At 31.0% G+C, this 14,837-nt stretch overlaps 1 protein-coding gene across 3 annotated transcripts in view; it reads right to left on the bottom strand.

Annotated features, from left to right (window-relative positions):
* Positions 1–14,837, bottom strand: part of LOC142320467 (proton-coupled amino acid transporter-like protein pathetic) — a 182,134-nt gene that overhangs the window by 34,474 nt on the left and 132,823 nt on the right. For all 3 annotated transcript variants that reach the window (XM_075358278.1, XM_075358277.1, XM_075358276.1), the window contains 2 exons: positions 2,244–2,330; positions 32–182 (listed from right to left, as the gene is read on the bottom strand). In XM_075358278.1, the coding sequence (XP_075214393.1) occupies positions 32–182; positions 2,244–2,330 (238 nt within the window). The remainder of the gene's footprint in view (positions 1–31; positions 183–2,243; positions 2,331–14,837) is intronic.

Below are 14,837 nucleotides of genomic sequence, written 5' to 3'. Positions count from 1 at the left end.
TATTGTTAGATGTAAAACAGAAATTACTTACCACTAAATATGTAGTGTGTGTACAAAGAATTCCAACAAAAACTGTACCTAAAATTCCAACCAGAATACCACTATGTGAGAATCCGTTAGGTATCGCCAATATACCAGAACCAAGACTGCTTTTAATAACATGTAGTACACTTCCAACATCCCTTAAAGTTTTAAAATTAGAAAACCAAGTAAGTCATATATATGTTCATATATCATAATACAATAAACAAAAGTAATAATATTGTCATGAAGGACTTTATGGCTCTGGTGTGATAAAAATTGGAAGCCTATCAATAATAAAATTCATTAAAGCCTCTTTATAAACCGTCTGTACAATTTCATTGTTCATTATAGAACATAAATTATCCATCCTTACACTCATGCATGCACTTAACAAGAATTAACTTATTAAATAAACTTATTTATTTGATTAATGATTGAACTGTGAAGAAACATTAAGATTGTTTCACACTAGTATGCCAATTAAACCAAACACAGTCATTATTTAATAAAAAGTTATTTTATTTAGAAAAAAATCATACCTGTAGAATTTGTGATGGCTAGTAATTAATAAGTCCTTCTTTATTCTTAATCACTTCACGTACATGATGGCATGGGGTTAACAAGTGTATGCACATTTTCTTGATTTCTTCATCATGAAACCATACTAATATTGCTTTACTGAGTTCAATTTTTGTAATACAATTCATTTCTGAGAGTCCTTTTTTGATTATTGCCCAAAGATTTTCAATGGGGTTTAAGTCTGGGAAATTGCTTGACCATGGGAATACTATAATGTTTTATATTTTGAAAAACTTTTCCATTTTTTTGACAGTATGGCATCTCACTAAATATGGTTAAAACACTCCATTGCCTTGTGAGAATTTTTTTTTGAAGTTGTGTCTCAACCCTTTCCTTCAGAATCATGATATATCCACCACTTTTCAATATACTATCTACAGGAAGTAATGAACAAGTGCCTTCAAATGTGAAACAACCTCAAAAAATTTTTTTCTGGGGATGTTAACTGATTGTTGAATATGAGCAGGTGATGTATTTTCATCTGATGCTTTTCTAACATATGGGAACCCTTTGCTCCTGAACATAAAATATAAATCATCAGAAAACATAACATTTTCCAGCCTTCTTTGGTCTTGTTAACATGTACTTTACCCTCAGGAGCCTTTTTTGTATATTGCTGGTGTTAAAAGCTGCTTTTTAGTTGTCCAACAAGCTTTTCATCCAGCTGCAAGAAGTCAGCATCTAACAGTTCTCACATGTAAATCTTTTCCACTGGTTGCTAATTCTCGATTTAAATCCAAAACAGATAATTTTGGATAAAATTTATTTTTTCTCATTAATAACCGATACTGTGTTGGAGTAGTTTTACTTTTACAGCTACATTTGCCTTTCCTTTAAGGTGAAATGGAACCAGTTACTTTAAACATCATTTTAAAACTATATTTACTGCCCCTACTCCAACACCACAGTGAAACTATTTGTTTTTTCATTCCGGTATGCTTAGAAAGAGAAACAATTTTCAAATGCTTTCTTGGAGTTATTTACATTATTATATATTCAAAACATGCATAAAAAATACAAAAACATAACCTTGTAATAAAAAATGAAATAAACTTTCACAAAACACTATTTATAACATGAAAATTCCTAAATAACCAAATAACAATAATTCCGTAATACACAGACAACTTAAAGAATGGGTGTGGACCAGCAGTGTTGTCACAACATAGAAATAATCAAAAAAAGCCCTGTGTTCAGATTAATTTACATGCTACTGAGAATAATTAAGATCTTATATATTAAAATGTTTGCAGATACAGTTATGTAAAACAACTTTGTGATAAACTCCCTTTTTTAGGCAACTTTATTATGTTATACCTATTTCAACCATCATTTATTAAAAAAGTTTAAAAAAATTAGCTTTTATTTGATGAATTTTTATTACCTAACATGCAGAAAATTTATCAACAATAAAAAAAAAAGCAAGCAACAAATGCAACTACAAAAAAACAACTTATCAAACAAATTTGAAAAGAAATCATTATCAAGATTCAAAAATGAAATTTTGCAAAAATTGATATTCTAAAAAATCAGCTTTTAAGTAGACCTAACAACTTTCACTCTGAAAGATCTTAGTCAAAATACAAGCATATATTAGTGAACTTTTTCAAAATATCTATAAGATTAATTTATATACTTACGATGTTGCTTTAGTCAGATCTCGTTGCTCATACGCTTCATTTTCCTTTTGTTTGTTTTCAGGAGAGGAATAAGTGGTAAGCTCAATTCTGTTAAATAATAATTAATAAAATAAACAACAAATTGTATAATAAATTTCCAATTTTTAACAGTCATATATAGAAATATTTTGAAGTAAATAAATATTAATAAGTAACTGGACTAATACCAGTTTTTTTTTTTTTTTTAATAACTGAAATATTTTTAAGTTAAAGTAAATAAATTTAAGAAAATATTTGGGCTATGTATCTTTTTTTGTTGATGCAGAAATAACTGAATGCAACTATATGTATCTGTTTAATTATTTCTGATCAGCTATAATTGTTACTTATAAATTTGTATCAGCACCAACTGCTAATAAATTTCAACAGCATGCAATAAAATGGCATCCAATATTGTTGCATTAGAGTGATCAATGGGGGTTTATTAAATGTGGTTGTAGGTGCTGGCATTTTATCCTTTTTTCACACCTTTAATTCAAAGAGTAATTTAGAAAATAGGTTCTCTTGAAAAATATTTTAACTAAGGTCTTATAATAATGGCTATAAAATGTATTAAATCGATAACTTGTAATATAATGCGTGTAATTTAGTTCAAATCATTAAGCCTAAGTAATAGCACAATGTCTGTTCCTTTATTTCTGGTGGTAGTCTCACATAAAGATTTAAACTTTTAATGAGATACCTAACCACATTTCCATTTGTTGAATAAAAAATTTAATTTTACTTTATTTACTATGTATAATACAACATTTCTACTTTACATTTTAACATTTGTACTACTTCTTAGTATAACACTGTATTTCAAATTTTTATTTTTCTATAGTATACTATAGTACATATTATACTTTACTATTGTACACTTAAACAATTTTTATTTGTGTAGAATTATGGAAATGAATTGAATACAGGCTTTTAGATATTGAACTTTCAAAATATTTTTGAAAGAAAGAATCTGATTTTATTTCTATTTTTCTAAACAAACTTTTTGCACAGTTTTTTAATGGGTAACCTTTATTTACAATTATGTTTAAAAATAAACAAGTCTAATCTCAGATAGACAGTATATTCAAGGATTCCTCTAGTACTGCACATAACCACTCCAGAGTTTGGGGATCTTTTACTCAGTATGGAAACATCATATATTGGTCAACAGGTTTTTTCTGAGTTGTAGGGTTCCTAAACAAATACTTTTGTTCATCTCCAGAGATGTGTGAAAGATTGAAAATATTAAATTAAGTTGCTGTATTAAAAATATATTTTTTAAATTAGAAATTATTTTTTTTTATTATTATTGTTTATTTTGTAATAAGTTTCTTATGTGCTTTAAAATACATATAAAATTTTTTTACAATATCTTTTAAAATCCTATATTTGAATGGTCATATAGCCTGAGAAGGCATCATCCAAACGATTATATAAAAACGAATGTCCCCCACTACAGTTTAACGAAATCAATGATTTTATAGAAACACAAAAAAGGCATAAGGTATCCAAAAATAACAATAGTAATTACTGTCAGTAACTTAATAATGCAGAAAAAAACCAGATTAAGAGGTTGCATAGGAACTTACAAAACAGTAAAACATTGATGAAATTAAAACAAGTTCGGTCAGTTTTATTTTGTTGGTGTTAATTATTAGTTGTTAAATGTTTTCTTTAATATTTTCGATTTTAATTTTTTTTTAAATGTGTATAATTCTGCTTTGAAACATGAGAATAGTAGTAGTAAATTCTTACTTAATAACTATCTTAGTTTACAAGTTTTTGTAATAATTTTCCTGAATTTTTAAATATCAGAATAACATTATTACGATTGGAACAGGTATATATGTATGGGTATTACTCATTATATAGGTATTATATAAACATATATATATATATATATATATATATATATATATATATATATATATATGTGTATATAATGTGTCTCACAAAGAGGTATACGCTTTTGATTTAGTATCACTTGCCCATTCCCCCCGTCCACCACCCGAATACTATTTAAACTTTACAGACCTTTCAATGAAGATTCTAAAAATGTTCTGTGAAGATTTCAACTTTGTAGGATTTATAGAAACAAAATGGAGGCTTTCAAATAATCAACCTTATTCAATTCTTCATTAGTGTTAAGGTTATAGAAGTACACATGTACCTTTAAATAACCCCACAAGAAAAAATAACATACAGTAGGGTGTGGCTGGTGACCTGGACCAGTCCAAGAATTCACTTTCACCACCAGTTCAACTACCCTGAAGGTGAGTATTTAGTAGCAGCTTAACTGGGTTTGCAATATGTGGTGCAGCTCTATCTTGCTGAAAAATAGCATATCTCATTTCTGGAACAGTAAAATGAGGCATTATGTGTTGATTTAACACATCTAGGTATCTGTTTTTATTATTATGTTTTATTTTGTAATAAGTTTCTTATGTGCTTTAAAATACATATAAATTTTTTTTACAATATCTTTTAAAATCCTATATTTGAATGGTCATATAGCCTGAGAAGGCATCATCCAAACGATTATATAAAAAGGAATGTCCCCCACATGTCTGATATGACCATTCTGATATGTTGTATGATAATACACCATTGACAGTAACAGCTGCCCAGACAGTAAAGCCTTTTGATTTAAGCTGCTTCTGCTCAAGAATAAGAAGGTTTTTGGTGTTGTAGTAATTACAGTTATGCTTGCTTATCATACCGTTAAGGTAGAAAGTAGATTCATCTGAGAATGCCTATCTGGAACAACTTCATAATGTTCCAAAATAAATAACAAAACTCTTTTCTTATTGGGGTCATCTTCTAAAATATTATGAACCAGGTGGATTTTAAAAGATTCTACTTGATTCCTTTTTGCAATTCTCTGGACAGTCGATTTTGACACACAAGTATCTAAAGAAACTTTTCTCACCGAATTAGGTTTTCCTGGAGATCACAGTAATGAAGGACGCACCATTTTCTCTTTTTCTTCATTAGTAGATCAACTTTATTTTTTCACTATACTGACAGTTTCCAACAACAAAAACTTCCACTTAGAAGTTGATATTTTGGTTGGTGGATCAACATCAGGAAATTCAGCTCTTAAATATCGTGTGGACTCTGCTGGTAGATCGTCAAATGCAATGGCCCATGCCCAACAATTAATTAGTTAACAATTAAATGTGTATACAGGAAAGTGAAGCAAGGTTATGACTAATTATCAACTTGTTTTATTGAACAGCTGTTTAACAATGCAATAAAATGGAATTTATTTAGTTACACTTTGTACAAGTTAACTACATATAATACATTTTGTTTTAATGTTTTTTACCAGCTATTTTGTAATGAATAAAATAGTTTGTTTATTTGAAACTGATGTTTTTATTTGAAAGCCATTTTGTTTCTATAAATCCTAGATGGAAGAAATTTTTACAGGACATTTTTAGAACCTTCGTTAAAGGGTCTTTAAAATTTCAGAAAATCGATGGGGGAGTGGGCGAGTGATACTAAATCAAAAGCATATACTTGTTTGTTGGACACTCAGTAATGTATGCATATACATACATATATATATATGTATACATGTATTTATATATGTATATATATATATATATATATATAATATAAAATCTTTCACTTAACTTGTGTGATACTAGAATGTACAAAGGGACAATAAGAAAAACTTCCTCAACAAAACTAAAGTGGGATTTTCAAAATAGGTTCATTTGCAGTAGAGATTACGGGTTGAACATAAAAAAAATATGTATGGATCAAAATTAAATCCTGCTACTTTATTGAAATTCAATTTAAAAAATTACAAATAAACATTTTTACAATTGAATAAGAATTGTAATTGTCGAAACAATACTGCCTTGGTAGTTGGGCGGTCACGATTTCATATACAACACGGTATATTAATTTCTTCTTTACTTAACTTGTTTAGGATATCTGCTTGTAATGGCCATTTCTTCATTGTAATGTAAATAATGTAATGTTAGGTCGTTAAATGTGTGTATGGACCCACTATGGCCAATAACATGACATTTGGTTTTCATCTGATCAAATTGTGAACTATCTTCTCGAGCAGTTGATCATTATTAATGTTTACTAATGCTTACCTTTATTTGCAATTAGACTATGTCAACTGTAGCTGATTATTTAGCATATGTTTGTTTAATAAAGGATTGTTAATTTATGTATGTTTTCTTATTCTATTAATTTTGTTCTTCAATTTAGCAAATGTTTTTATGTATAAATTATAAATGATTGAATATTTTATTAAAAGCTTCTGTTTATTTTTTTCAGACAAAACATTTGTTGTCATTTAGTAGAAATTGTGTGAACTTTTGTAATTATGATTATTATAGTAATCATGAAACAAAATGCTTTTTTAAAACATTATACTTATGAAATACATAATAAAAAGAACTTCAATCTTATCCCCGATTAAATCTTGTATTATTATTGTTATTATCTTGATATTATAAATTTTGTATGAAAATTATATCTCATTTTCCCTCATTTTTTGTTGTAGGGCATCTTTGATATTCATAAATATTTTGAGAGTTTATATTTACAAATTACTATTTAATTATATTAAAGATCAGAGATTTATAGGTAAAAAAAAAACAAAATTTCAGTGTGATAGTATTAAAAAAACTATTTCGGATCTCAACAAAGATAAGATTTTGTTTTTGCTTTAAAGTGTTTGTTTTAATAACACTATTATTATAAATACATGTCGCTTACCTGAAGTGACTGTATTCTTTCATAGCTGTTACTGAAGGTTGAAGACCTGTTAAAATGGCAATTATTTCTTTATAATTTCACACCGTCCCATTGTTAAATGAAATTATATATAAACTATAATAGTGTTTTTGAAATGCGAGTTCATAGTTCAGTACAAAAAAAAAACTATAACTTTACCAATTTAATATGGTTGGTTTTGAAACCAAAAACAGGACAAATTTTAAAAGAATTCTTCAACAACAAATAAACCCTTCTTTCTAAAATATATGTAAACATTATTTTTGAAAAATGTAATCTATTATCAAAGTTAATGAATGTTAAAATTGTAGTACCACAAAAAGAGGCAAGAAAGATGGATTTTTTATGCTTAACTTGATGTAATTTCTAGAAATCTTTTTAAATAAATTGAAACTCTCGAAAAGAATGTAGAAAAGTACAAAGTTTAATCGGTTATAAAATTGAGTTGTTTCCATCAGATGGTTCGTAAGATGTAGTTATTTTAAAACAAACTTTTTCTTTCGCAAAAATACTAATTATATTATGTCCTACAATGTTTTTGAAAGATCAATGTGCCAAGGTCAGACACTGTTACTCTTTTCATGCTGTTCCTCAATCGTTTTTACGTAATAAAAGGTGTGATGTGTTTTTCCTTTCAAGTAATGGTTTTATGTAATACGCATGACATAATTTCCAAAAGGGAATTAATTATGATTTAAAATGTAATAATTAAATTTACTATTGAATTATATAAACTGTACATTTCCTATTAAAATATTATTAAAACATAGATTTTGATGTATTTACGCATTTAAAACAAAAAAAAAAAAGATTTTAGAATAAAAAAAGCAAATAATTTTTTTACTGATTTTTAATATTTACTTTTTATACAACATATTTGTATTTGTTTAGTTTAATCAAACAAATAGGTTAAAAATTGTAATGGAAAATCATAAAATTTGAATTTAATATTATAAAAATGATTAATTCTGTTTCACTTAATGCATGTAGTTATTAAAAAAAATATGTAGCCCACCGGGCTGGTCTAGTGGTTAATTCATCATTGCAAATCAGTTTTTTAACAGCTGATTTTTGAAGTCAAAAGTAGTGAGGTTCAAATTCTAGTAAAAAGTTAGTTGCTTTTACGAGTATACGGATTTGAATACTGGGAAGATGATGATTACTGTGTATTTTGGCGGTTGGGGGTTCAATTAACCACACCCCTCATGAATGGTCAGCCTGTGTCTGTACAAGACTACACCTCATTTACATGTCATACATATCATCCTCATCTAATAGGGTCATAGGAAGGGGTTGCTTATTGTTCACTAATGTATAGCTTATTATTAACTTACACATTAAAAAGATTGAACAATCTTTTTAATGTGTATAGCTTGTGTTATAACAATATATAGCTTATTATTAATGTACACATTAAAAAGAATGATGTAAATTAAGAATTTATCCAGGTTTAATTAATTTAATACTGAAGGTATTTGATAAATATTTAAAACTGTTGAGAAAGACAATTATTTATAATGTAAAATATAATAAATATCTGAATGTTAAAATATTATTGCAGAACAGAAAGAAGGTGAAGGCAATGCCAAACTTTTAACTAATTGATTACTCTAAAAAATTAAAAATAAATAAGAAAAAGAAATCAATAAATGAAAATTTTAATCTTTTATTTAGTATGTAGAGAGCATCATCTATAAGTTCAGGAAGAGCCTCATCGGCATAAACAATATTATAATCCATTATTATTAATAATAAAAATAAAAAAATGAAATCACAACTACATTATAAACCACCATATACATGAGAATAAATTATATAAGATTATTAAATTAAATTTACAAGATTATTATTAATAAAAAAATATATAAACAAATAAAATGAAAAAGAAAAATGAATCAGCCGTATTGTCAGAAGAAGAGCTATGAAATCGAGGAGCGTCAATAAATCCTGAATAAAAATGTTATCTTATGTTCAAAACAGTTTTTCGATTAACTTTTTGTTACTTCGTTGTACGAAGTAAAGGCAGTGTTGGGAACACGAAAAATGTTGGTTTTCAGATTTCAACGGAAGTATCCATTTTGACTATCTCTGAATCCATTTTGAGTAGTTTCAGCATGACGTCTGTGTGTACATATCTATGTATATATGTTTGTGCATATGTATCTCATATAACTCAAAAACGACTAGCCTTAGGATGTTGAAATTTTGGATTTAGGGCTGTTGTAACATCTAGTAGTAGACTTCCCCTTTTGATTGCAATTGACCAGACCAAAAGTATCCAAAAAAACCTAAGGAAAATATTTTTCTTTACTACAGTAATAAGCTTCTCAACGATATATCATATCTGGTACTTATTTTCATTAGTTCCAGAGTTATATAGTTAATACAGTTTTAATTAATGGAATATTTGGATTTTACAAGAGAAAGACAGATCGGTTCAAATCAAACTTCATCTCATTTTTTTAAATTTAAATATGTTGATTTATTAATAATTATTAACCCCTGATTATAAAAAAATTACAATATATAATAATAATAATAATAATAAAATAAGAAAAAATATCATCAGAAGTTATTAATGAAATAAAATTTTATATACTATTCATTTTAAAAATATGTGTATATGTAATAACAGGCGTACAAAGTCATGTGCTGTCCACATCAGATTTTTTTTTATTTATTGGAGTGCATTAAGGTTCCTCAGTAACTACTATAAAAATATTGAGAAGTGATCCGAACGAGATCAGCTGATACTAATTGGTCAAGAACGGCTCAGGAACGACTCAACCAACAAATTTTGAAATGCAAATCTAAATTTCAATGAAATTGATGTATTAGTTTGGAGATTTTTGAACCTCAAAATTTTATATTTAGATATACGAGTATATATATATATATATATATATATATATATATATATATATAAAATACATCCCGTCAAGTATTTTTCATGATTTAATATTTACATTGAACTGTATACAGCCATGCTTTTTCAAAACAGAATTTGCCTCCGAATTTATTTTTAAAATTAGATATCATTCTTTTTTTTCAAGAAAAAGATTATTTAGGAGTAAGAATATTTATTTTATTTATTTATTTTTTTTTAAAGACATCGAGGATCCCCATTTACGGGTGCCTAGGCAGTGTCGGACTCGCTAACAGGTTCCGTTCGGGAAGATGGTATTAAGTACGTATATGTGCTTGCGCACTATCGGCTAAACCTCACCCCAGGCTAACCATCCCTCCACCATTGATGTGGCATTACTTCACAAGAGGGGTATAATGCCCACACACCCATATAATCGGACACCACTAACATAAATGAAAACCCATACAATCAACAACACAACACACCCGAGGAAACAAGCAAAAACCAAAAATATCACACAGACAGACCTCTATCAAAAAATAAAAACATAGAACAAAAGCAAAGGAATCACCCGCAGCAATCACAAACAAAAATCACTCCTCATACAAATCCCCACCCAGCAATTTACACAAAGTTTTACCATTTACAGCTACTATCGTTACATCGAAGACGCGGCGAGCACACCATCGGGCTTCGGGGGAGTGCCCGCGGCCTCATCTCACCAAGGCTGAATGCCTTGAAAACTTCCAGATGCTCAGGAGACCCCCTAGGCAGTCAGCCGTGATCCTGTCATGCCCGGCACTCTCCTCCCGTGCGTGTAACTTCTCGTTTACCTTCTTTACATACAACTCCACTGTCTTTTCATCACTGTCCACGGTCCTCTCATCAATACAGACTGTGTTTCTTCTGGCCGTAACATGGCCTCGACACCAAGGGTGGCCAATATTTCTTCATGTTCTCTCCCAAAACGTGAGTAGCAAAAGTACACATGAGAGGGGATTTCCTCTTCTGCGCATTCAGAACATATATCCGAAAAATGTCTACAGAATCTGAACATAGACGATCTGTAGTCTCCATGACCCATCAGGAACTGCGTTATACTGTATCCCAACGACCCGTGGGTTCTCCTTCACCAGCTCCTGTTGTCTCTGATTAAGCGGTACATCCAACGTCCCTTCGTTCCTCTCTCCCAAAGCTCTTGCCAGATTTCCATCAACTCATCTGTGATCTCAGCCGTTAATTGCCTTTTATCAGCAGGGAACAAAGGTCTCTGTTCTCCTGGTCTTTTCTTTTGCATGATTATCAAATCTATAAGCATAAGCCCCGCCAGGGTCGCCCGCTTCCTTGGAGATTGTGCGATGTGAGGATATTATCTTTAAACAGCTTCTTCTTGCAATGCCTCTAATTTGGCATATTTAATCACACTGGCCCATATCTCGACCCCATATAGCATTGTATGCCGTCTCGGCCATCAACCTACTCCGCAATTGTGAGAGCCCTCTGCAATAAGGAAGGAGACCAGCTATCAGTCGTATAGTCTTCTCCGCCATTCGTGCAGCCTCTTTGGCCTGCCTCCAAACCTCAATCTTGCATCCACCCAAACACCCAAAGACTAAGGTAATTATCGTTGGTCTTGAGATGATCCTTCTGCTTTCGACCGGTGTTGAAGTTCACACATGAAAACAGAAGTATCATTTCAAGACCGGCGATAAAATACCTTGGTCTTTGGGTGGATGCAAGGTTGAGGTTTGAAGCCCAGGCCATAGAGGCTACAAGTAAGGCGAAAGGGACTATGAGGCTGATAGCTGATTTCCTTCCTAATTGCGGAGCACCCTCTCAATTGTGGAGGAGTTTGCTGGCCAGTACGGCATACTCTACGATGATATATGGGGTTGAGATATGGGCCAGTGTGATTAGATATGCCAAATACTGCATAAAGCATGACTTTGTCTACATGGAACTGTGCGAGCAATTCCATCTTCAACTCCATGCAAAAAATGAAATCAAAACATATTCTTTCAAGCTTAAACTTTCATTCGATCATTTTCGTACTACGTGAAGTTTCTTTTATATTCAATATAAGACATTTTTTCTATATACAACTCTAGCCTAAACATATTTATGTTGAGCTAATGTCTTTTGCAATTTACTTATACATGAGATCTCAACGAAAGAGATGTGATAATCAAAATATATGACAATTTATTTTTAAATAATATTCTTAATACTGTTTTGTATTTTACTGAATTCATCCTGTAGAATATGTTGCAGGACAGAAACAATATGTCTCATATTAAAATGGGATCCCTAAAGAAAAAATGGAACGATCAATAATTATGTTTAATTTATTAGACAGTTGTAATGTTCTAAATATATAGAAATTATTCAACAAAACAAAATGATAAACAAAATACGTGGTCTGGACCTATTACCAAAAACATAACAATTTGATAAACTAATATATTGTAGAATGTGATTGTTATTCAAAATATTGTAAAAAATAACTGATGTGAAATTTTTTTAAGAATTGGCCAAGAGAGATCTCTTGTGAGATGGAGTCAGTTGAGAGAGTTAAAGGATAATAAACACTGTATTTTTTTGAATAGAAGTACCTCATAAATTATTTTGAATTCTCTCACCGTCATAAACTGCACCTTTATTAAAGGGTGCCATACTAAAACCTCGAGTTCTAAATTACCTCTTCTGTGGCAGAGTAAAATCGTAAAATAATATTAATAACATTAACATAAATAACATTAATCAAGCTTAAAATGAAACAAAAAAATCAAGTTATCCTATTAGTACTACCTGAGATAAATAATTTTTAAAATCAGGATAAGAATCCATTATTACACAGAAATCTTTTTAATATGTGACATTATCAAGCCTTTGACCATCTACTTGTAATTGTATACGTTAAAAATTTCTTTATCTTGTAAAAAATAAGAATTTAAATTTAGAAATATTTAGTCTTAGTTTATTTTTAACAAACCATTCATTGATAATATTATTTAAGTCAATATTGTAAGAGAATACAGTCCTTAACAGAGTATATTGATGTATAAAGTTCCACATCAATAGCGAAAACAGAATTTTGGAACTTGAGTTAGTCAGGAAGATCATTAATTATAAAAAGGAAGAGAAGTAGATTCAGCTATGGCACACCAGAACTATTTGTAAAGTGACAAGAGATCTCATATCATTAAAGACTATACATGACATCCTGTCGATTAAATAAGAATTAAAAATTATAATATTTAATCATCTTAAAAGTGTTTAGCTATGTTTGTAATAGGACACAAAAATTTATGAATATAAAGTTTATCTGAAATCTAAATTAATAAAAGCAGTTCGATCCATGTATTTAACTCTGGTGAAATAAACTGAGCAAGAGAAAAAAAATTAGAATTCCTACCATAACAATGTATTGAAAATGGAAATTTCATATTTAATGTAGTCAAAAAATCTTTTTATATAATAAGAATTCAAAAATCTTTGCAGCAAAGTTTAGAATAAGAATAGTCCAAATTAAATATAATCTGGTTACCTTTTTCCCCCTTCCTTGAGATGGATCCACAGCTAAGTATAACTCAGCCCAGGGCAGTGTCCTTTAACACTAACAGGACGTCCCGTCCACCAGCTGTACGTCCGGCAAGGCAGGTCGGCCCGCTGGTTGGATCTTTTTTATTATGCCAGCCTCTAACCCTCAGCGAGGAGACTCCGTATCCAGCTAAGCTGCAACCTTTATCCCTGCGCCGAAGGCCGGGTCTCGCTCTTGTCTGTGTCTTATGCCTCAAATGAGGGGTCCCCAAGAAGAATCCCCACCGAGACTCTAGTCTTAAATCTCCCCTAGTGGATGACGGGTTCTGAAGATCTTCATCACAACAAGGAACTGTCACCGCTAGGATGACCGGAGGATGATCAGCTGGGAACTTCATACATGTCATGTACGGAGTCCCCAACTGTTCGTTGGAGTTGGCGCACCAAGGCGTACCAATCCTCACCGTTGAGGCTGTCCAACGCCCCCCATTAGAAGCCAGTCATGTGAGTCTAAGGATGCAACTGTCAAGCCGGAAATCTCTGTACGAACCCTATATTACTCCCATTCGGGACACTGAAATAAGGTGTGTTCAACAGTGTCGTGCTCTGTACAATACGGTGTAGATAGCTTCCAAAGTTCCCATGGCTTGTGAACATTTGTGTAATGTAATTGTCGAGGTTACCAAATTTTTAAACACCACAGTTGCAGGTCTGGTATCAGGATCCTCGTCAAGGTTGCCGTCTCAGCCAGCCACTTATCTTGCCAGAGATTACAGATCACAACCCAAACCAAGTCAGCCGATATCCCAGCACACCTGTCGGTCCTCTCCTTAACCAGTAGATCAATGGGTGGAACACCAGATAACACGCAGTCAGCATTATATGATGTGGTCCTATTTGCTGCATTTTTTTTTTGTTACCTTTCTTTTCCTGTTTAGCCTCCGGGAATTACCGTTCAGAAGATTATTACTTCAGAAGATGAATGAGAATAATATGAATCAGTGTAAATGAAGTGTAGTCTTATACAGTTTCAGTTCGACCATTCCTGTGATGTGTCGTTAATTGAAACCCAACCATCAAAGAACACCGGTATCCACGAGCTAATATTCAAATCCGTATAAAAGTGACTGCCTTTACTAGGACAAGAACGTTGGAACTCGACTTCCAAATCAGCTGATTTGGGAAGACGCGTTCATACTAGACCAACCCAGTGGGTTTTTTGGTTATTACCTTTTTTTTTTTTCTTCCCTCCCCTCCGGGTCAGATCGACTTATTGGTATTTCACAACCCAGGGGAGTGTCCATTATACTCTAACGGGCCTCCCCGCCTACCGGCTTAATATCCGGCATGGCAGGTCGGCTCTTTTGAGATTTTTTACTGAAATTGATGACCTCACGTCA

The sequence above is a fragment of the Lycorma delicatula genome, chromosome 2, assembly GCF_047948215.1.
Source record: "Lycorma delicatula isolate Av1 chromosome 2, ASM4794821v1, whole genome shotgun sequence".
Lineage (NCBI taxonomy): Eukaryota > Metazoa > Arthropoda > Insecta > Hemiptera > Fulgoridae > Lycorma > Lycorma delicatula.
Note: the sequence above shows the minus strand (reverse complement) of the source record. Positions and strands in the feature narration are given on the sequence as shown.